This window comes from Coregonus clupeaformis, chromosome 37 (assembly GCF_020615455.1).
Source record: "Coregonus clupeaformis isolate EN_2021a chromosome 37, ASM2061545v1, whole genome shotgun sequence".
Lineage (NCBI taxonomy): Eukaryota > Metazoa > Chordata > Actinopteri > Salmoniformes > Salmonidae > Coregonus > Coregonus clupeaformis.
In genome coordinates this window covers 27,594,806-27,615,489 of record NC_059228.1, presented here as the reverse complement: position 1 = coordinate 27,615,489, position 20,684 = coordinate 27,594,806, and the positions used below count along the sequence as shown (strand labels likewise).

At 48.0% G+C, this 20,684-nt stretch overlaps 1 protein-coding gene across 1 annotated transcript in view; it reads right to left on the bottom strand.

Annotated features, from left to right (window-relative positions):
• The window catches only part of slc24a3 (solute carrier family 24 member 3), a 115,159-nt gene that overhangs the window by 3,890 nt on the left and 90,585 nt on the right, over positions 1–20,684 (bottom strand). Inside the window, exons 3-13 of the mRNA XM_041866847.2 lie at positions 10,955–11,031; positions 4,867–4,941; positions 4,639–4,723; positions 4,335–4,438; positions 4,094–4,168; positions 3,542–3,567; positions 3,380–3,433; positions 3,123–3,250; positions 1,264–1,424; positions 413–674; positions 30–196 (exon numbers count right to left, since the gene is read on the bottom strand). Of these exons, the coding sequence (XP_041722781.2) occupies positions 30–196; positions 413–674; positions 1,264–1,424; positions 3,123–3,250; positions 3,380–3,433; positions 3,542–3,567; positions 4,094–4,168; positions 4,335–4,438; positions 4,639–4,723; positions 4,867–4,941; positions 10,955–11,031 (1,214 nt within the window). The remainder of the gene's footprint in view (positions 1–29; positions 197–412; positions 675–1,263; positions 1,425–3,122; positions 3,251–3,379; positions 3,434–3,541; positions 3,568–4,093; positions 4,169–4,334; positions 4,439–4,638; positions 4,724–4,866; positions 4,942–10,954; positions 11,032–20,684) is intronic.

Sequence of the window (20,684 nt, the reverse complement as noted above, 5' to 3'; positions counted from 1 at the left end):
TGTGTATGTGCACGTGTGTGTGTCCTCACCATCCAGACCATGACATAGGAAAAGCCAGCAATCCAGAGGGTGGAAGTGACGAAGGAGACCATGAACCATCTCTCCCAGCGAGGGTTGGCACAGTTAGGCACCGTGAAGAACAACAGCAGGCACAGAGGCCAGGCTAATAGCCACTTGATCTTATTACAGCACCCAGCTAGAGAGAGAGAAAGAGAGAAAGAGAAAGAGAGGAAGAAGAGATGTATGGTTTCAATTTGTGTTCATTGCTGGGCTTACATTAAGTGATGCTTTTATTGAGGAAATCTAAAAATACCTTTAGGTGAGTGTGAATGTGGTTGACCAACACAATAAAGAGAGCTCAGAGAGACTGAGAATTGTTTGAAACCCTGTAATGATATTTAAAAAATTATACCTGGGGCGTGAAAGGGCACGAAAGGTCCCTCCCCTTCCTCCTCCCCTTCCTCCTCCTCCTCTTCCTCATCATTCTCATTGTTTTCCGTCTCGTTGCCAGACTCCACCCCTCCCCTGTCGTCCTCTCCATGGTGACCACGGCGGCCATTGACACCCCTTTCTGGCCCGCCCAGTCCATTCTCCAGGCCCCGCCTACCGCCGACTTTCACCGTGACCTCCGAGTCTCCGTTAGTGAACGGCCGGGTGCTAATCAGACGCTGCCTCTGCACAAATGCATACACACGTCATAGCTAGGGCCCTGTGTTTTGGTTAATCATGTCACATGACCTGGATTTTAAACTTTATTTAAAGCTTTTTCATCAAACTGTCCCCTCTTCTTTTTATGTCAGATAGATGCTTTCATTTTTGGTCTAATTCTAATTTCTGGAAAAGGCTTAAAATAAAGTTTAAAATCCATGTCATATGACATGACTAACCAAAACACAGGCCTATAGTCATAGCCTATCCAATACAAACACATGCCATATGTTGTACAAACATCAGAATAAGTATGCTGTAAGAATATAATTTATTCATACCCACACAGCAAACAGAAACACCCACGTGTGCAGAAGGCTATGGCAAAGCGTGGGTGTGTTTGTGTCTGTGTGGTCCTACCTCAGTGATGAGCATGCGTGAGGCCATGGAGAGGCGTGTGTGTGTTTGTGTCTGTGTGGTCCTACCTCAGTAATGAGCATGCGTGAGGCCATGGTGAGGCGTGTGTGTGTTTGTGTCTGTGTGGTCCTACCTCAGTAATGAGCATGCGTGAGGCCATGGTGAGGCGTGTGTGTGTTTGTGTCTGTGTGGTCCTACCTCAGTAATGAGCACGCGTGAGGCCATGGTGAGGCGTGTGCGAGGGGAGAAGTGGCTGGTAATCATGATCCTCATGCTGGCATCAGAGAAGGACAGCTGGTGGGGGTAGGCTGACAGCAACTCATCTACCATCAACACTGACTGCTTTCTGTGGAAGTTAGCTACGAGAGAGCGTGAGAGAAAGAGAGAGAGGGAGAGAGACATGAGGCAAACACACACACACAGACACACATATACAGTGGGGAAAAAAAGTATTTAGTCAGCCACCAATTGTGCAAGTTCTCCCACTTAAAAAGATGAGAGAGGCCTGTAATTTTCATCATAGGTACACGTCAACTATGACAGACAAAATTAGAAAAAAAAATCCAGAAAACCACGTTGTAGGATTTTTTATGAATTTATTTGCAAATTATGGTGGAAAATAAGTATTTGGTCAATAACAAAAGTTTCTCAATACTTTGTTATATACCCTTTGTTGGCAATGACACAGGTCAAACGTTTTCTGTAAGTCTTCACAAGGTTTTCACACACTGTTGCTGGTATTTTGGCCCATTCCTCCATGCAGATCTCCTCTAGAGCAGTGATGTTTTGGGGCTGTCGCTGGGCAACACGGACTTTCAACTCCCTCCAAAGATTTTCTATGGGGTTGAGATCTGGAGACTGGCTAGGCCACTCCAGGACCTTGAAATGCTTCTTACGAAGCCACTCCTTCATTGCCCGGGCGGTGTGTTTGGGATCATTGTCCTGCTGAAAGACCCAGCCACGTTTCATCTTCAATGCCCTTGCTGATGGAAGGAGGTTTTCACTCAAAATCTCACGATACATGGCCCCATTCATTCTTTCCTTTACACGGATCAGTCGTCCTGGTCCCTTTGCAGAAAAACAGCCCCAAAGCATGATGTTTCCACCCCCATGCTTCACAGTAGGTATGGTGTTCTTTGGATGCAACTCAGCATTCTTTGTCCTCCAAACACGACAAGTTGAGTTTTTACCAAAAAGTTATATTTTGGTTTCATCTGACCATATGACATTCTCCCAATCCTCTTCTGGATCATCCAAATGCACTCTAGCAAATTTCAGACGGGCCTGGACATGTACTGGCTTAAGCAGGGGGACACGTCTGGCACTGCAGGATTTGAGTCCCTGGCGGCGTAGTGTTACTGATGGTAGGCTTTGTTACTTTGGTCCCAGCTCTCTGCAGGTCATTCACTAGGTCCCCCCGTGTGGTTCTGGGATTTTTGCTCACCGTTCTTGTGATCATTTTGACCCCACGGGGTGAGATCTTGCGTGGAGCCCCAGATCGAGGGAGATTATCAGTGGTCTTGTATGTCTTCCATTTCCTAATAATTGCTCCCACAGTTGATTTCTTCAAACCAAGCTGCTTACCTATTGCAGATTCAGTCTTCCCAGCCTGGTGCAGGTCTACAATTTTGTTTCTGGTGTCCTTTGACAGCTCTTTGGTCTTGGCCATAGTGGAGTTTGGAGTGTGACTGTTTGAGGTTGTGGACAGGTGTCTTTTATACTGATAACAAGTTCAAACAGGTGCCATTAATACAGGTAATGAGTGGAGGACAGAGGAGCCTCTTAAAGAAGAAGTTACAGGTCTGTGAGAGCCAGAAATCTTGCTTGTTTGTAGGTGACCAAATACTTATTTTCCACCATAATTTGCAAATAAATTCATTAAAAATCCTACAATGTGATTTTCTGGATTTTTTTCCCTCAATTTGTCTGTCATAGTTGACGTGTACCTATGATGAAAATTACAGGCCTCTCTCATCTTTTTAAGTGGGAGAACTTGCACAATTGGTGGCTGACTAAATACTTTTTTCCCCCACTGTAGCAGAACAGTCAGACCGTACCTTTCTTCAGCAGGACAGCGGTGGCGTCACAATTGTCATCCAGATCAGCGTTACTGGCTGTGCCGTTCCCCAGGCTGGACGAGTTCTTCTTCCGCCTCTCCAGGAAACGCACAATGTTCGAGTTAAACCTATGCACAGAAACAAACAATGTGACAGTTATACCTAGACAAAGAGGGACAGAACAAGGATGTGGATACAACTTCATACCTCTAATTGTTTTGAAGTGTGTGTATTGATGGTGTCAGACACAGACTTACTTCATTATCAAAATGTAGCCGAAATACATCAGAACCAGTGTCAGAGACTCCCACCTGGAACAAACATCGAGAGGGATTCAATTGAAACTGATTTTTAACAGCTATACAATACAACACATAACGTATGTACTGTATACACAAGAAAGTGAAAGCCATATTTACCATGAAACCTTTTCATCATATATGAACTGTAAGGAGAAAAAGAAGAATGATACTGAACACTTGGAAGAATGACTGGAAGTACAGTAAAAACCATGGTGGTTCACCATTCTCTGATGTTAACAGTGTATGGCTCCACTGTAGTTGCACCATCTGATCAACAGGATGCAACACACTAAAATTGCGATCCGGAGGCTCCATATGGAGGGTCTGACGCAATTGCGGAGCCTCCGGAGGCCAAATTAAGCTCCGTACCGCATCGCCTTGCGCCTCCCAAATGTAACAATGCAGAGGGCTCCGTATAGCTCTGTTTAGCTCCGCATTGACATGATTGGTTGACGGTAGGTGGGGGCGGGAGGTCCTGTGTAAACACAAACTCACTTCCTTGACAACTTCCCTCACAACAGTTCTGCTCTGCTCCACGAAGCGCAAGAAGTATGAATGATCTGACATCTGCGGAGGCCGCATGCTGTACGGCCACTGCAGAAATCGGATTGACCATACAGAGCCTTTAAGGCTCACTTCACTGGTTTGCAATGGTCAGGCTCCACTCACCACTATGAGAGCAGCGATGGACAGGGTGTAGTACACAGAGTCTCTCATAAGAGACCAACGAGACAGATGCACCGCCTGAGAGAGAGAGAGAGAAAGAGAGAGAGAGAGAGAGAGAGAAAATATTCAGTAAGAGTGGAACAGACAACATTTTACCCCCAGGTATTCATCCCTTCCGGTGTGTATGTGTGTGTGTGTGTGTGTGTGCATGCATGCCTGAGCAAGCCAAGGTACAGAAACCTACCTGGCCAGCAAATATTCCACACACTCCGATAATGCAGAGGATATTGAAGACGGCGGAGCCCACAATCGTGCCCACCCCCACATCCCCTTTAGTGATGAACACACCTGCACAGTAACAAATAAAAGACAGAACACCCCTGGGTTATACAATGGTTAGGAATGGAGGGTTACAAGCTTGTACATGTAAAGTATTGACATGGCTAACGTATATCACTCTCACTCATTAAAACATACTGGGACTGCTGATAAAGTAAAACATAAAAACATTTAAAAAGTATGTGTGTCTGTGTGTCTGTACGTCTCACCGATGACAGAGGTGAAGAGTTCAGGAGCTGAGCTGCCGGCTGCCATGAAGGTTGCTCCTGCCACATCCTCACTAAGATGAAGACGCTGAGAGAGACAGAGAGAGAGTGAGAGTGTTAGAGAGAGTAGAAAGCACATCTTCTTATATGAAAATAAGAATTGTGTGCCTAAAATTCATTCCCGTTGAATTGACCCCGACCCTGTTACAGAATAGTGTATTACATTCTTACCTCGCATATCTTCTCCAGAGAGGGAACAAAGTAGTCATCACACACCAGGGCCAGCGCATAGAACATGTACATGGCCTACAGAGGAATGACACATAACAACGTCAGAACACGCATACCCATATATGAACAAACTCTGTGATCTCAGCAGTGTTCTGGAACCTTTCAGACCCCCATGTGATGCAGTGATAGTGTCCCTTAGCTCAATGTGTCCGTTTTTTCGGAGAAAGTATCCTAAGCTGAGACACACTCTGTGCCAGTGGCCTCGTATGTCAGCTAAGCCTCTATCCAACATCTGGCACCCAAGCCTGCCAGAGAGACACCGCCCTCTTTAGGATGGCTTGGCAACTGTGCCGTGGTGTAAAAAAGTACTGCTTAAGTCGTGTTTTGTGGTATCTGTACTTTACTTTACTATTTATATTCTTGACAACTTTTACTTCACTACATTCCTAAAGAAAATAATGTACTTTTTACTCCATACATTTTCCCTTACACCCAAAAGTACTAGTTACATTTCGAATGCTTAGCAGGACAGAACATTTTTCCAATTCACACACTTATCAAGAGAACATCCCTGGTCATCCCAACTGCCTCTGCTCTGGCGGACTCACTAAACACAAATGCTTCTGTCACGAATTCCGCCGAGACTGCTCCTCCTCCTTGCTCGGGCAGGCTTCGGCGTTCGTCGTCCCCGGAGTACTAGCTACTACCGCTTGATGTATCGATGTTTGTTTGGTCTTGTCTTGTTAGTGCACCTGTTTCGTGTTATGTATTGATTAGGTCACCTATAAGTTTCCTTTAGTTTTGTTTGCAGTTGTGTGTGATTGTCCGCCTGTCCTTTGATGTAAGATATTTGTTCTCATGTTGATAGTGTCTTTACGCACTGTATGCGTAATCGCTCGCCTCCAGTGTTTGAGGCCCGTTTATTTTGTATTGTATTTGTGGACTAGTAAAGTCTTTTTTGACTGAGCTTCTGTGTCCTGCGCCTGACTCCAACACCGCATCCACATCAGCTTGTGACAGAATCACACACCAATACTATGGAGTCAGCAGGAGCAGCGGTGCCGACCGAGTCGCTGGAGGATCGGGTCAGCTGTCAGCATGCCAGGATCCAGCAACTCGGCTCCGCCATGCAGGAGGTGATGAACACCCTGCGCCGATGGGAAAGGGGAGGCGTGCCCACACCTCCTCCTACATTACCACCACCATCGGCCAGCCCCACCAGACCAGCTCCGGAATCCAGTGGGATTCGGCTCTCGCTCCCGAGGGCGTATGATGGCACCGCAGCCGGGTGTCAGGGGTTCCTCCTTCAGGTGGAACTCTACCTGGCCACCATACACCCGGCGCCCTCGGGATACGAGAGCGTTTCCGCCCTCATCTCCTGTCTCTCCGGCAAGGCGTTGGAGTGGGCCTACGCCGAATGGAGGGGAATAGACGCCGCCACCATCAGCTACGCAGAGTTCTCCCGCCGCTTCAGGGCTGTATTCGATCACCCTCCTGAGGGTAAAGCGGCAGGGGAGCGTCTGTTCCACCTCCGACAGGGGAAGAGGAGCGCACAGGAGTTCGCCCTGGATTTCCGGACTCTAGTGGCGGATGCGGGGTGGAATGAGAGGGCCCTCATCGACCACTATTGGTGTAGCCTGCGTGAGGACTTTCGTCGAGAGCTGGCCTGCAGGGACACCAATCTGTCCTTCGACCAGCTGGTGGACATGTCCATCCGTCTGGATACCCTGCTGGCCACCCGCGGACGTCCCGAGTTGGGGCCGTCCATTCCATCCCCCAGCACCTCCGAGCCGAGCCCTATGGAGCTCGGGGGTGCTGGCGCTAGAGAGAGAAGGAGAGAGAACCCGAGGGGGTCCCCTGTACCAACTGTGGCCGTGGAGGACACTCTGCGGCTAGGTGCTGGGGAGGGTCTCCAGGGAATCGGGGCAACAGGTCGCGCACTGGGGAGTCATTTCAGGTGAGTAGGCGCCCCACTCACCCAGAGCTCTCTGTTGTTCACTTGTGTATACCTGTGGTATTTCCTCAGGTTGCATCTCATTCCCAGCATAAGGCGCTAGTCGATTCAGGCGCAGCTGGGAATTTTATTGATCGGAAATGTTGTACTAAGTTAGGGATTCCCCTCCTGCCCGTTGATGCACCCTTCCCTGTCCATGCCCTAGATAGCCGCCCGTTGGGATCTGGGTTGATTAGGGAGGTCACAGCGCCACTAAAGATGAAGACGCAGGGGGGTCATGAGGAGATCATTCAGTTGTACCTGATTGACTCTCCTGCGTATCCCGTGGTGCTGGAGCTTCCTTGGTTAATCACCCATGACCCCACCATTTCGTGGCAACAGAGGGCTCTCAAGGAATGGTCTGACCAGTGTGTTGGGCGATGTTTAGGTGTTTCCGTTGGGGCGACCACGGTGGAGAGTCCGAACCAAGTGCCCGCAATGCACATTCCCCCTGAGTATGAGGATTTGGCATCCAGACAGGTGCGGCACTCCCGCGGAGCCATGTGTATCCTCTGTCTCAAGAGGAGACGGTGGCTATGGAGACATACATAGCTGAGTCCCTGAGACAAGGATACATACGGTCCTCCACTTCCCCTGCGTCCTCGAGTTTCTTTTTTGTGAAGAAGAAGGATGGAGGGTTGCGCCTGTGTATTGATTACCGTAGTCTCAATCAGATCACTGTTAAATACAGTTACCCTCTTCCTCTGATTGCGAGTATGACTGAATCATTGCACGGAGCGCCTTTCTTCACAAAACTGGATCTCAGGAGCGCCTATAACTTGGTGCGCATTAGGGAGGGAGATGAATGGAAGACGGCATTTAGTACCACCTCAGGTCATTATGAGTATCTCGTCATGCCATACGGGTTAATGAATGCTCCTTCAGTCTTCCAATCATTTGTGGACGAGATCTTCCGGGACCTGCATGGGCAGGGTGTGGTAGTGTACATTGACGACATCCTAGTGTACTCTTCTACACGAGCCGAGCATGTAGCCCTGGTGTGCCGAGTGTTGGGTAGGCTGTTGGAGCATGACTTGTATGTCAAGGCAGAGAAATGTCTGTTTTTCCAGGAGTCCATCTCCTTCTTGGGTCATCAGTTGTCCGCGTCAGGGGTGAAGATGGAGATTGACCGTGTGTCAGCCGTGCGTAACTGGCAAACCCCAACCACTGTTAAAGAGGTGCAGCAGTTTTTGGGGTTTGCCAATTACTACCGGAGGTTTATCCGGGGTTTTGGACAGGTAGCAGCTCCCATTACTTCCCTGCTGAAGGGGGCCGGTGCGTTTGCAGTGGTCGGCTGAAGCGGACAGGGCGTTTGGTAAACTGAAGGTCCTGTTCACTTCGGCTCGGTGCTGGCGCACCCGGACCCCGCTTTAGCGTTCCAGGTAGAGGTGGACGCGTCAGAGGCCGGGATTGGGGCAGTACTGTCGCAACGCTCAGGCACGCCTCTAAGCTCCGTCCCTGCGCTTTTTATTCTAAAAAGCTCAGCCCGGGCGGAACGTAATTATGACGTAGGGGACAGGGAGCTGTTAGCCGTGGTTCAAGCTCTAAAGGTGTGGAGGCATTGGCTTGAGGGGGCTCAACACCCTTTTCTCATTCTGACTGATCACCGTAACCTGGAGTACATCCGGGCAGCTAGGAGATTGAACCCTCGTCAGGCTAGGTGGAACATGTTTCTGACCCGGTTTGTGTTTAAGATAACCTACATCCCAGGGTCCCAGAACGGTAAGGCAGACGCCCTGTCCAGGCGGTATGACACAGAGGAGAGGTCCGTTGAGCCCACTCCCATAATGCCGGAGTCTTGTCTGGTGGCACCAGTGGTATGGGAGGTCAATACGGAAATTGAGCGGGCGTTACGCACCGACCCTACTCCCCCAGAGTGTCCAGTGGGTCGGACGTACGTGCCGCTCGAGGTCCGTGATCGTCTCATTTATTGGGCTCATACGTCACCCTCCTCTGGACATCCAGGTATTGGCCGGACAGTGCACTGCCTTAGTGTGAAGTACTGGTGGCCAACATTGGCTAGGGACGTGAGTGTTTATGTCTCCTCCTGCTCGGTGTGCGCTCAGTGTAAGGCGCCTAGACACCTGCCTAGGGGGAAGTTACAACCCCTGCCCGTTCCACAACGGCCGTGGTCTCACCTCTCGGTGGACTTTGTTACGGACCTTCCCCCCTCTCAGGGGAATACCACTATTCTGGTCGTTGTGGATCGGTTCTCTAAGGCCTGTCGTCTCATCCCAATGCCGGGTCTCCCTACTGCCCTACAGACTGCTGAGGCTTTGTTTACCCACGTCTTCCGGCACTACGGGGTTCCCGAGGATATAGTGTCTGATCGGGGTCCCCAATTCACCTCTAGAGTCTGGAGGGCGTTCATGGAACGCTTGGGGGTCTCGGTTAGCCTTACCTCGGGGTTCCACCCTGAGAGTAATGGGCAGGTGGAGAGAGTGAACCAGGATGTGGGTAGGTTTCTGAGATCATATTGCCAGGGCCGGCAGGAGGAGTGGTCGGGGTATATCCCCTGGGCAGAGATGGCTCAGAACTCTCTTCGCCACTCCTCTATTAACCTGACCCCTTTCCAGTGTGTGTTAGGGTATCAGCCGGTTCTGGCACCATGGCATCAGAGCCAGATCGAGGCTCCTGCGGTGGATGAATGGTTTCGCCGCTCGGAGGAGACGTGGAACGCTGCACACGTCCATCTGCAGCGGGCCATCCGTCGGCAGAAGGCGAGCGCCGATCTCCACCGCAGTGAGGGTCCAGTATACGCCCCTGGAGATCGAGTCTGGCTCTCGACTCGAAACCTGCCCCTTCGCCTGCCCTGCCGGAAGCTGGGTCGGCGGTTTGTGGGGCCATTCAAAGTCCTGAGGAGATTGAACGAGGTTTGCTACAAGTTACAACTGCCTAATGATTATCACATTAACCCCTCGTTCCATGCGTCTCTCCTCAGACCGGTGGTAGCTGGTCCACTCCAGGACTATGAGATAAGAGAGACTCCTCCGCCCCCACTGGACATCGAGGGGGCTCCGGCGTACTCGGTCCGGTCCATCGTGGATTCGAGACGTCGGATGGGGGGTCTACAATATCTCGTGGAGTGGGAGGGGTACGGCCCGGAGGAACGGTGCTGGGTGCCTAGGAGAGACATTTTAGATCCATCCCTCCTGACTGAGTTCCACCGTAGTCATCCCACGCGCCCTGCTCCGCGTCCTCCTGGCCGTCCCCGAGCCCGGGGTCAGCGCACGGCTGGAGCCGCGCGTCAAGGGGGGGGTACTGTCACGAATTCCGCCGAGACTGCTCCTCCTCCTTGCTCGGGCAGGCTTCGGCGTTCGTCGTCCCCGGAGTACTAGCTACTACCGCTTGATGTATCGATGTTTGTTTGGTCTTGTCTTGTTAGTGCACCTGTTTCGTGTTATGTATTGATTAGGTCACCTATAAGTTTCCTTTAGTTTTGTTTGCAGTTGTGTATGATTGTCCGCCTGTCCTTTGATGTAAGATATTTGTTCTCATGTTGATAGTGTCTTTACGCACTGTATGCGTAATCGCTCGCCTCCAGTGTTTGAGGCCCGTTTATTTTGTATTGTATTTGTGGACTAGTAAAGTCTTTTTTGACTGAGCTTCTGTGTCCTGCGCCTGACTCCAACACCGCATCCACATCAGCTTGTGACAGCTTCGTTTGTAAATTATGTCAGAGTGTTGGAGTGTGCGCCTGGCTATCCGTAAAATAATCAAACAAGAAAATCGTGCCATCTGGTTTGCTTAATATAAGGAATGTGAAATGATTTATACTTTTACTTTTGATACTTAAGTATATTTTAGCAATTACATATACCTTTGATACTTACGTATATATAAAACCAAATACTTTTAGACTTTTCCTCAAGTAGTATGTTACTGGGTGACTTTCACTTTTACTTGAGTCATTTTCTATTAAGGTATCTTTACTTTTACTCAAGTATGACAATTGGGTACGTTTTCCACCACTGCAACTGTGTTAAAGACACTATCCTGCTTTTCAATGCATTGCATCACACGGTCAGTGGCAGGTAGCCATTGTGTAGAGTAGATAGTGTGTTGGTGTGTGTTGAGTGTAGAACAGTCACTCACAAATAGGACATGTAAGGCCACTGCTCCCTCTGTGCGCTCCTGGTTGGTGAACAGGTCTGTGGGGAACTCATGTAGCGCTGGAGAGAAAACACACACACAGAAAACACACACACACAATATTACTAAACAGGGAGAAACTCTGTGTCATTTAGTGCAGCAGAGACATGTGTAGTGGCACTATCGTACACAGTCCATTTGAGTGACAGGACCTAAAAATAGCCTTGCCATGAGTGTGTGTGTGTGTGTGTTGATGGCTGCCCAATGTGCGGTGACATTTTCCCTCTGAACACCCAAGAGGTTGTGTGAGTCAGCGAGCTTCAGCCTGCCCTCAGTGCCGAACACAACACAGCCATTTCAACTCATAAGAACTGACAAGGCCCCAGAGAGAGAGAGAAAGAGAGAGAGGGAGAGAGAGAGAGAGAGAGAGATAGAGAGAGAGAGCGAGAGAGAGAGATATAGGCGGGTAGAGTTAGAGAAATAGAGATTGGAGAGAAACAGAGGGGGGATGAGAAGAGAGCGAGAGAGAGAGTGAGCGAATGCGAGATGGAGGGAGAGGAGAAAGGGTGAGTGGGTGAGGATGTGCGAATTGTGTAGGGTTGTAAGACATATCTTCGTGTTGGATTTTTCAATGGCCTCATCCCTTAGCAAGTGTATAATATCTCCCTACCTCCCTCCAATTTTACATTCCCATTTTAATCATTTAACAGACACTATTATCCAGAGTGGCTTTCAAAGAGTGTGTTCCAGTAAGCTGAATTAACTACATAGTACAATCATGGTTAGAAAACCTTGCTTCAAAACCCTCCATCCCTTCCTCCCACCATCCCTTTAGTACAGTACAGAGACATTCTCCCAGTAGGCACTACTGTACCATTCAGTTGGCAGGTCAGCAACACACTGGAATGCATTTCACACTGTGGCTCTGCAGCCAAAGCAACCAGTGCCAGGGCTAGTGCCCACTCTGTGTCCAGTGCTACCCATACAGGGCAATCACTCAGGGAGCCACTCACCCAACCAACCCTGCTGCCAACAGCGCAACTAGCAAGTAAGTGGGTTCACTACACAAAGCTCCACACACAGGTACACACACACGGTGCGAGTAATTACAAATACCTCAACCACACTCCAACCAACAACAAACAAATAATGACATCAACAACAACAAACCCCAAAACAACAGCTGGCAAGATGCTTAGGTAAACAAGATGGCTCCCTTCCCCAATACTGAGAGGAATGTTGTGTTGGAGTTCACTTTAACTTAGTTCAGTTCAGTGATTCTTGGTAGTGGCCAGGGTTGGGGTCAATTCCGCCATGAATCAACTGAATAAAGGCCTCAGATTGTGTCATGTTTTGGGGCATCTTTTACCGTGTCCTTCATTCTCCCTATTCTTACCACTGCATAGAGAGGATCTTTCAGTATGGCCCTTTGCACTTCGTTTTGAAGCAGTATGAAAGCAGACACATACATATTTTACACACAAGGTTTGAATCCTAAATAAAAAAATTACACGGAACCAATGTAGGATTTACATAAACGTACATATCCATTTCCCAGCTGGATTAAGCCCTAAGAGGTGTGAGTGTGCAGGGTTGGAGAAGAGAGCGTGTGTGGAGGGCTGGAGAGGAGAGGGGGCCAGTCTGACAGGTCATGCACACAGAGACTTGTCTCTCCTCAGCCTGGCACCGGAAGAAAACACCCCTGCAGGAAGGACAAAGCTCCACGTCCACATACATTACAGTAACTACTGACCGAGACCCCCCCCCGCCCCCTGTGTAAAAAGTTATTGTTACCATGGCGATGAGGTCACACACACACACACACACCCCGCAAGTAATCTCATCATAGATTCTGTGAATATTATTCTGATGCCACAGTAATAGCTTTCAGTGCCATGTCCCTTACTTAGGCATCCTCATTTTTCAATCCCTACGCTAAAGTCTACTCAATGTCCTGTCAGACGGCTCAAAACAATATGCTTTTGGCTGCATAAACCATTGCTGGAAATACATAATCAATTTTACTGTACATACTGCAACAGTCTGGCTAAGTGCATAGTGCCATACTGGAAAAAGCTTGATCCTCTGGTATGTCGTGGTAAGGCTATGGAGAATGACATGGTATTAGGACAACACAAAGTGCTGTAAGGGCTGTTAGAGGAGCTACAGTATCTGCTCTTACAAACCGTTAGAGAGGTAGGATACGACTTGGTTTTACTCTAAAGCACATTGCACATAGTAGCTAGAACGAGATAAATGCACACGCACCCCGGCCTCTCTCATAGCACGAGGGTTACTATAACCAAGGGTCAAAGAGCAATCGATTCCTTTGACGGTTCCCTCAGACTCCTGTAAAAAGTCATCTGGAAAGCTTTTTCATTTGAACGCATAATTACAATCCAATACATTGAGGCTTCAGAGGTGATTGTAGTTATTGTATAGTTTAAGACTGTTGAACACCTCTTTAGTTTATTGCATTGTCAAGCTAGAAGTCAATCATTTCAGTCCCTCAATCGATTTCTTCTGAAGGTTTCAGGCAAGGTTAAATATATATTGAACAAAAACATAAAACACAACACGCAACAATTTCAAAGATTTTACTGAGTTACAGTTCATATGAGGAAATCAGTCAATTGAAATCAATTCATTAGGCCCTAATCTATGGATTTCATTTCACATGACTGGGAATTCAGATATGCATCGGTTGGTCACAGATGCCTTAAAATAAATGGGCCTCACAATGGGCCTCAGGATCTCGTCATGGTATCTCTGTGCATTCAAATTGCCATCGATTACAATGCAATTGTGTTGGTTGTCCGTAGCTTATGCCTGCCCATACCATAACCCCACCGCCACCATGGGGTACTCTGTTCACAACGTGGACATCAACAAACTGCTCGCCCACATGATGCTATACACGTGGTCTGCGGTTGTGAGGCCGGTTGGACGTGCTGCCAAATTCTCTAAAACGACGTTGGAGGTGGCTTATGGTAGACAAATGAACATTCCATTCTCTGGCAACAGCTCTGGTGGACATTCCTGCAGTCAGCATTCCAATTGCACGCTCCCTCAAAACATGAGACATCTGTGGCATTGTGTTGTGTGACAAAACTGCACATTTTATAGTGGTCTTTTATTGTCCCCAGCACAAGGTGCACCCGTGTAATGATCATGCTGTTTAATCAGCTTCTTGATATGCCACACTTGTCAGGTGGATGGATTATCTTGGCAAAGGAGAAATGCTCACTAACAGGGATGTAAACAGATTTGTGCACAAAATTTGAGAGAAATAAGCTTTCTGTGCGTATGGAACATTTTGAGGATCTTTTATTTCAGCTCATGAAACATGGGACCAACACTTTACATGTTGCGTTTATATTTTTGTTCAGTGTAAGTAAAAAAAAAACGCCAACACCTCTGATAGGGCTTTGTGTTGTGTTGTGTGTGAGGGGTTTTAATCAGTGATAACTTTAATCCATGGGATAGTATGTGAAGTTAAGATAACCTGTCACTTCTGTGTGACATCACAGTGTGGATGGTGTGTCAAATCCCTGACTTTGAAATCTGGACTGGATCAGGCAGGATTGAACTGAGCTATGATGGCTTGCTGGGGGCAGAGGGTTGCAAAGGAACAACAGAGACTTGACTACTCTCTCTCTCTTCTTACATAAGCATCACAATCATTACATAAGGCGGTGTGTTGGAGAGAGATAGAGAGGCGAGTCCTCCAAATTCTCTGCATCATTACAGAGATCTCAGGAGGTTTGAAAACAGTAAAAAAGACCACACTGATGGTTTTCACCCTGTGGTGTGGTTTGTTTACCTTCGTGATGGGAATATAGAGGTGTATTGTTAGAGAGAAAACAGAGCTAGCTGTTTTCCGTGTCTCACAGAACGCATCACACCTATTTATAGTTTATTTATTTAGGGGGAAGCACATTGGATTGCACATACTTTGTTTAAAAAAAATAAAAAAATTGCTATATGAATACAGATTGTGCCTGAAAGCCCAAATCACTCACTCACACACACACACACACACACACACACACACACACACACACACACACACACACACACACACGTGCCAGGGTACACTGGATCAAGTGTATGCATATGTGTGCGTGTTGCATTAGCCTTGTCATACAGTGTTGTATGTGGCTTTTGAAGCTAATCTTTAATGTGAATAAAATAAGCATAATCTGTGTCCAGCAGCTTTAGAAGCACAAATCCAGCACTCTTCTTTGAAACACTCTAGTTACTGACCTCTATGACACCCACTGAGTGCTGTGAGGTCCTTAGGCTCGCAGATGGGACAAAAGCGACCGCCAACAAAGAAATAGCCAAGGTAGTTGAACTAAGGCAGCCGTGCCACACACACACACACACACACACACACCGAAATGAACAGTCACCCTCGAAAAGGGATCAAAGTCTCCTACCCTTTACATTGTCCACCTCTCCATAGTGCTCCTGAAAACATGTGTACACGGAAACATGTGGTTGCATTTCATTTTCACCACGTGCTTAAAAACAACTGGGTGGCATTACCTAATGTGTCGGACATTCATCTAATTGTGCAGAAATGGGAAGAAAAAGGGGAAAGAGTTAGTGAGTTTAGTGATGGTGTGTTCTCTAGTTGTGACATTAGGATATGAGCCTGATGTGATGAGTGTGATGGAAGGAGTCAGGCGCAGGAGGGTAATCACCGAATACAGAGTTTATTCCGTCTTTACACACAAATGCGCTGGAATAGCGACAAACGAAACAGGCACAGGGGAAACTATCATCCCTGGCAATACACTGTAACGGTAGATCCAACAATACATAGGCACAGGGGAAATATCTACCCTGGCAACAAAATGGTACGAGTAGCTCCACCGAGCTCCACTACTCTCACAATTAAACAATCACCCACAAAGACAAGGGGGCAGAGGGAACACTTATACACGGACTAACGAGGGGATAAGAACCAGGTGTGTGTAATGACAAGACAAGAATATTGGAGCGGCAGTGGTTAGTAAGCCGGTGACGACGAGCGCCGAAGCCTGCCCGAACAAGGAGGGGAGGCAGCCTCGGCGGAAGTCGTGACACCTGATCATCCCTCAGGAATGGAAAGGAATTCAATGAGAGTAAAGGGGAGAGGAGGAATAGCCACACAGGTTGAGTAGCCTCCAGGCTCTACCACTCTGTAAAGTGCTCCTATGAATGTCTCCAGCTACGAGCTGCAATTAGCACCAGGGGTGGCTCTGAGAGAGGGTGAGATGGTTAATCTTAGCCCACCTCCGAGCTCCTCTGGCTGGGTTACTGACCTCGCACAACCCTGCTCACTAACTCAGATATCCAGAGCCCCAGACCATACCAAAACCACCACTCCTCAATTAGCTTCTGTCAATCATTTAGTCACTCATTGAATGCAGTGGGCAGCTATCGTTTTTATATTCTTTACCCAGCAAATAAGAAACAATGGATGGTAATCTCTCATGTGTGAGATTTTCAAATAATATAACCCCCGTTTTCCTGGAACTAATTAAAGCAAGTGTGTGATTCAATGGTTTAGTTTTTCTATTAATTGTTTTGTTTGCATATGCTGCAAAATTAATTTCCTCATTGAGGTTAATAACATTTGTGATCTAATCTAATCTACAGTATACCAGGCTCAACACCATATGTATCTAACGTTCCACACTCATTATGATTCACTTCTCCACGTTTTCCTTAATAGAACAGCTAACATCTAAATTAGAGTAGTGCGTCATACAACTTTTAACACAACCATAACCCCAGAGTTCAATCTCTCAGTCAATTATCAGCGTCTCCGTGGCGACAGGTTTACGGCTACAGCCCGCTCATGCGCCACAGCCTGAAATAGGCACTTCTCCTCGTCAGAAGTTACAGCGTTCCGGTCTCCAAGGAGGCTTGTTCCCTGGAGACGTCATATTCATGGAACGCGGCTATTTCCGACTCAGAGAGGAGAGAAAATAAATCATGCAATACAGGGATCAGGTCAGCAGCAGTGCACCAGGTGGGAGTGTGTGTGTGTGCGTGCGTGCGTGCGTGCATGAGAGAGAGTGTGAGAGAGAGTGTGAGAGAGTGAGTGAGAGAGAGAGAGTGAGAGAGAGTGAGGGAGCAAGAGAGAGCGAGGGAGCAAGAGAGAGCGAGAGAACGAGAGAGCGAGAGAACAAAAGGGAGCGAGCGCGAGAGAGAGAGAGCACGAGAGTGACAGAGAGTGAGAGAGCGACAGAGAGCGAGAGAGAGACAGAGAGCGAGAAAGAGAGCGAGAGAAAGGGATTGAGTCTGTATCTGTGTGCACGGGCTTGTGTGCGTGTGAGGAAACAGGTCGACTGTGTGAGGGAGCGGAGAACGCGCTTGGTTAGGGGGACCAGCAACCAGCGAAAGGTTACATGGTAATGCTGCCATTTAAACAGAGCGCCAGACAATGTGCGCAGAAAGAAATCATGGTGCTGAGATCGCTCCACTGACCTAGGCCACAGGAACAGAGTTGAAGAGTGCAGTCTCAAAGAAAGTCACTGCTAAATGCTGTTGCTCAGTGGTGTGATGAGGATGTCTTTATGGAAAGCTACCAGGTATCTGTAGCAGTATTCCACTGAGTTATTCCCAGACAGGGCACACAGGTCCCTTGACAAAACATTATAGGATGCAAACACTATAGATTTTCTCAAGTGCTAATTGCATGATTTAGTTGTCCTTAGTAGGATACATTGCTTGTGGTTTAATGCAGGTGAGTGACGTCACCAGCATACCCGTGGTCTCTCTTGTTTAAGTAATGATAGAGGAAACACTGCTCTATGATCTAACTATCTAAATTCAGAATACATCCCACAGTATTGTGCTACAATGTAGGATCAAGGGCGTCTAAATTAAAGTGTGTAAATTATAAACGCATGACATTAATCCCTCAGTAAGCCAGTAAATCCTCTACAGCTCTAGTACCTCTCAGACAAGAGTGCAGCTCCTAAGAGAATACAAAAATGCTGTCGTCATGAATAATATAACATAAAAGATTACAAGAGCCATCCTATGAAAAACGGCTTACACTGAAAGTACACTTCAAATGTAGTACATTTGCATAGCTATTTGATTGATACAACAGAAGCATATCACAGAGCTAGAAATCAGAAGCCAAACCTTAACCGGTGGGGAAAACACAAAACGGACCTCTTGTCTGGGGGAAACGATCCTCGTTTGTTAAGTCTAATGACACTGTTGGTCCTGCTCACACTGCCCTACCCTATGCTCTGACTTCTTTCTCCCCTCTCTCTCCAGATAAAATCCTGCGACTTGTGACTGCAGGCCGCCCAACAACCTGCCCGCTTGACCCCATCCCCTCCTCTCTTCTCCAGACCATCTCCGGTGACCTTCTCCCCTACCTCACCTCGCTGATCAACTCATCCTTGACCGCTGGTCATGTCCCTTCCGTCTTCAAGAGAGCGAGAGTTGCTCCCCTTCTCAAAAAAACCAACACTCGACCCCACTGATGTCAACAACTACAGACCAGTATCCCTTCTTTCTTTTCTTTCCAAAACTATTGAGCGTGCCGTCTTTAGCCAACTCTCTTGCTATCTCTCTCAGAATGACCTTCTTGATCCAAACCAATCAGGTTTCAGGACTGGTCATTCAACTGAGACTGCTCTTCTCTGTGTCACGGAGACTCTCCGCACTGCTAAAGCTAACTCTCTCTCCTCTGCTCTTGTCCTTCTAGACCTGTCTGCTGCCTTTGATACTGTGAACCATCAGATCCTCCTCTCCACCCTCTCCGAGCTGGGCATCTCCGGCGCGGCTCACTCCTGGATTGCGTCCTACCTGACCGGTCGCTCCTACCAAGTGGCGTGGCGAGAAGCTGTCTCCGCACCACGCGCTCTCACCACTGGTGTCCCCCAGGGCTCAGTTCTAGGCCCTCTCCTTTTCTCCCCTATACACCAAGTCACTTGGCTCTGTCATATCCTCACATGGCCTTTCATATCATTGCTACGCTGACGATACACAACTAATCTTCTCCTTTCCCCTTCTGATAACCAGGTGGCGAATCGCATCTCTGCATGTCTGGCAGACATATCAGTATGGATGACGGATCACCACCTCAAGCTGAACCCTGGCAAGACGGAGCTGCTCTTCCTCCCGGGGAAGGACTGCCCGTTCCATGATCTCGCCATCACGGTTGACAACTCCGCTGTGTCCTCCTCCCAGAGTGCGAAGAGCCTAGGCGTGACCCTGGACAACACCCTGTCGTTTCTCCGCCAACATCAAGGCGGTGACCCGCTCCTGCAGGTTCATGCTCTACAACATTCGGAGAGTACGACCCTGCCTTACACAAGAAGCGGCACAGGTCCTAATCCAGGCACTTGTCATCTCCCGTCTGGACTACTGCAACTCGCTGTTGGCTGGCCTCCCTGCCTGTGCCATTAAACCCCTACAACTCATCCAGAATGCCGCAGCCCGTCTGGTGTTCAACCTTCCCAAGTTCTCTCACGTCACCCCCTCCTCCGCACACTCCACTGGCTTCCAGTTGAAGCTCGCATCCGCTACAAGACCATGGTGCTTGCCTATGGAGCAGTGAGGGGAACGGCACCTCTGTACCTTCAGGCTCTGATCAGTCCCTACACCCAAACGAGGGCATTGCGTTCATCCACCTCTGGCCTGCTGGCTCCCTTCCTCTGCGGAAGCATAGCTCCCCCCTCAGCCCAGTCAAAACTGTTCGCTGCTCTGGCACCCCAATGGTGGAACAAGCTCCCTCACGACGCCAGGACAGCGGAGTCACTCACCACCTTCCGGAGACATTTGAAACCCCACCTCTTTAAGGAATACCTGGGATAGGATAAAGTAATCCTTCTAACCCCCCCAAATTGTAAAGTGGTTATCCCACTGGCTATAGGGTGAACGTACCAATTTGTGAGTCGCTCTGGCTAAGAGCGTCTGCTAAATGACGTTAATGTGCCCTTGAGCAAGGCACTTGACCCTAATTGCTCCTGTAAGTCGCTCTGGTTAAGAGCGTCTGCTAAATGACTAAAATGTAAATGTAAAATGAAACTAACATAATTCTTCAGTAGCCTATTCCTTACAAAGGGGGCATGTCGATGCCCCATTGCTCTCCCTAAAGGCCACAGTGGAGTGTAGGGACTGTTAAGGGGACACAGGTTTTGGGTGAGGGCATGCTACTTTACCGTATTGTGTCTGAGTTGTTTTGGGGGATTGGAGAAATCATGTGACAGTCCTAGTGCTTAATTACAAACACATTTAAGGAAGTAGAATGCTTGTAAAGAAAAGGTTGTGTGCTAGAGGGGTCTGTGGAAAGAGAGAGACAGAGAGACAGAGAGACAGACAGGCAGAGGGAGAGAAACATGTACTGTATATGTGTCTGTGGCAGAGTTGTTATTCTGAATAGATTGTGTGTTGTGCTAACTTCTAAAAATGAGCATCAGAAAACATCCTACACACAAACATCTTAGCATTTTTCAGCCTGGTCTCATAGACTAGACATAACATAGGAAATGAAAATCAGGGACACTCAAATTAGTATGATATGTTAAGTTTGGTATAGTTACATGAGACAGAAGGTTACTTAAGGCAAAAACGAAAGGAGGGTTGTTGGTCGGGGTGGATGGGTGGGCGGACAACTTTTGTATTTTAGCACCTTTGCAACTATTACTACTTTTTAGCTACTTTGCAACTACTTAACATGTTAGGTTAAATGGTTAGGGGAAGGGTTAGCTAA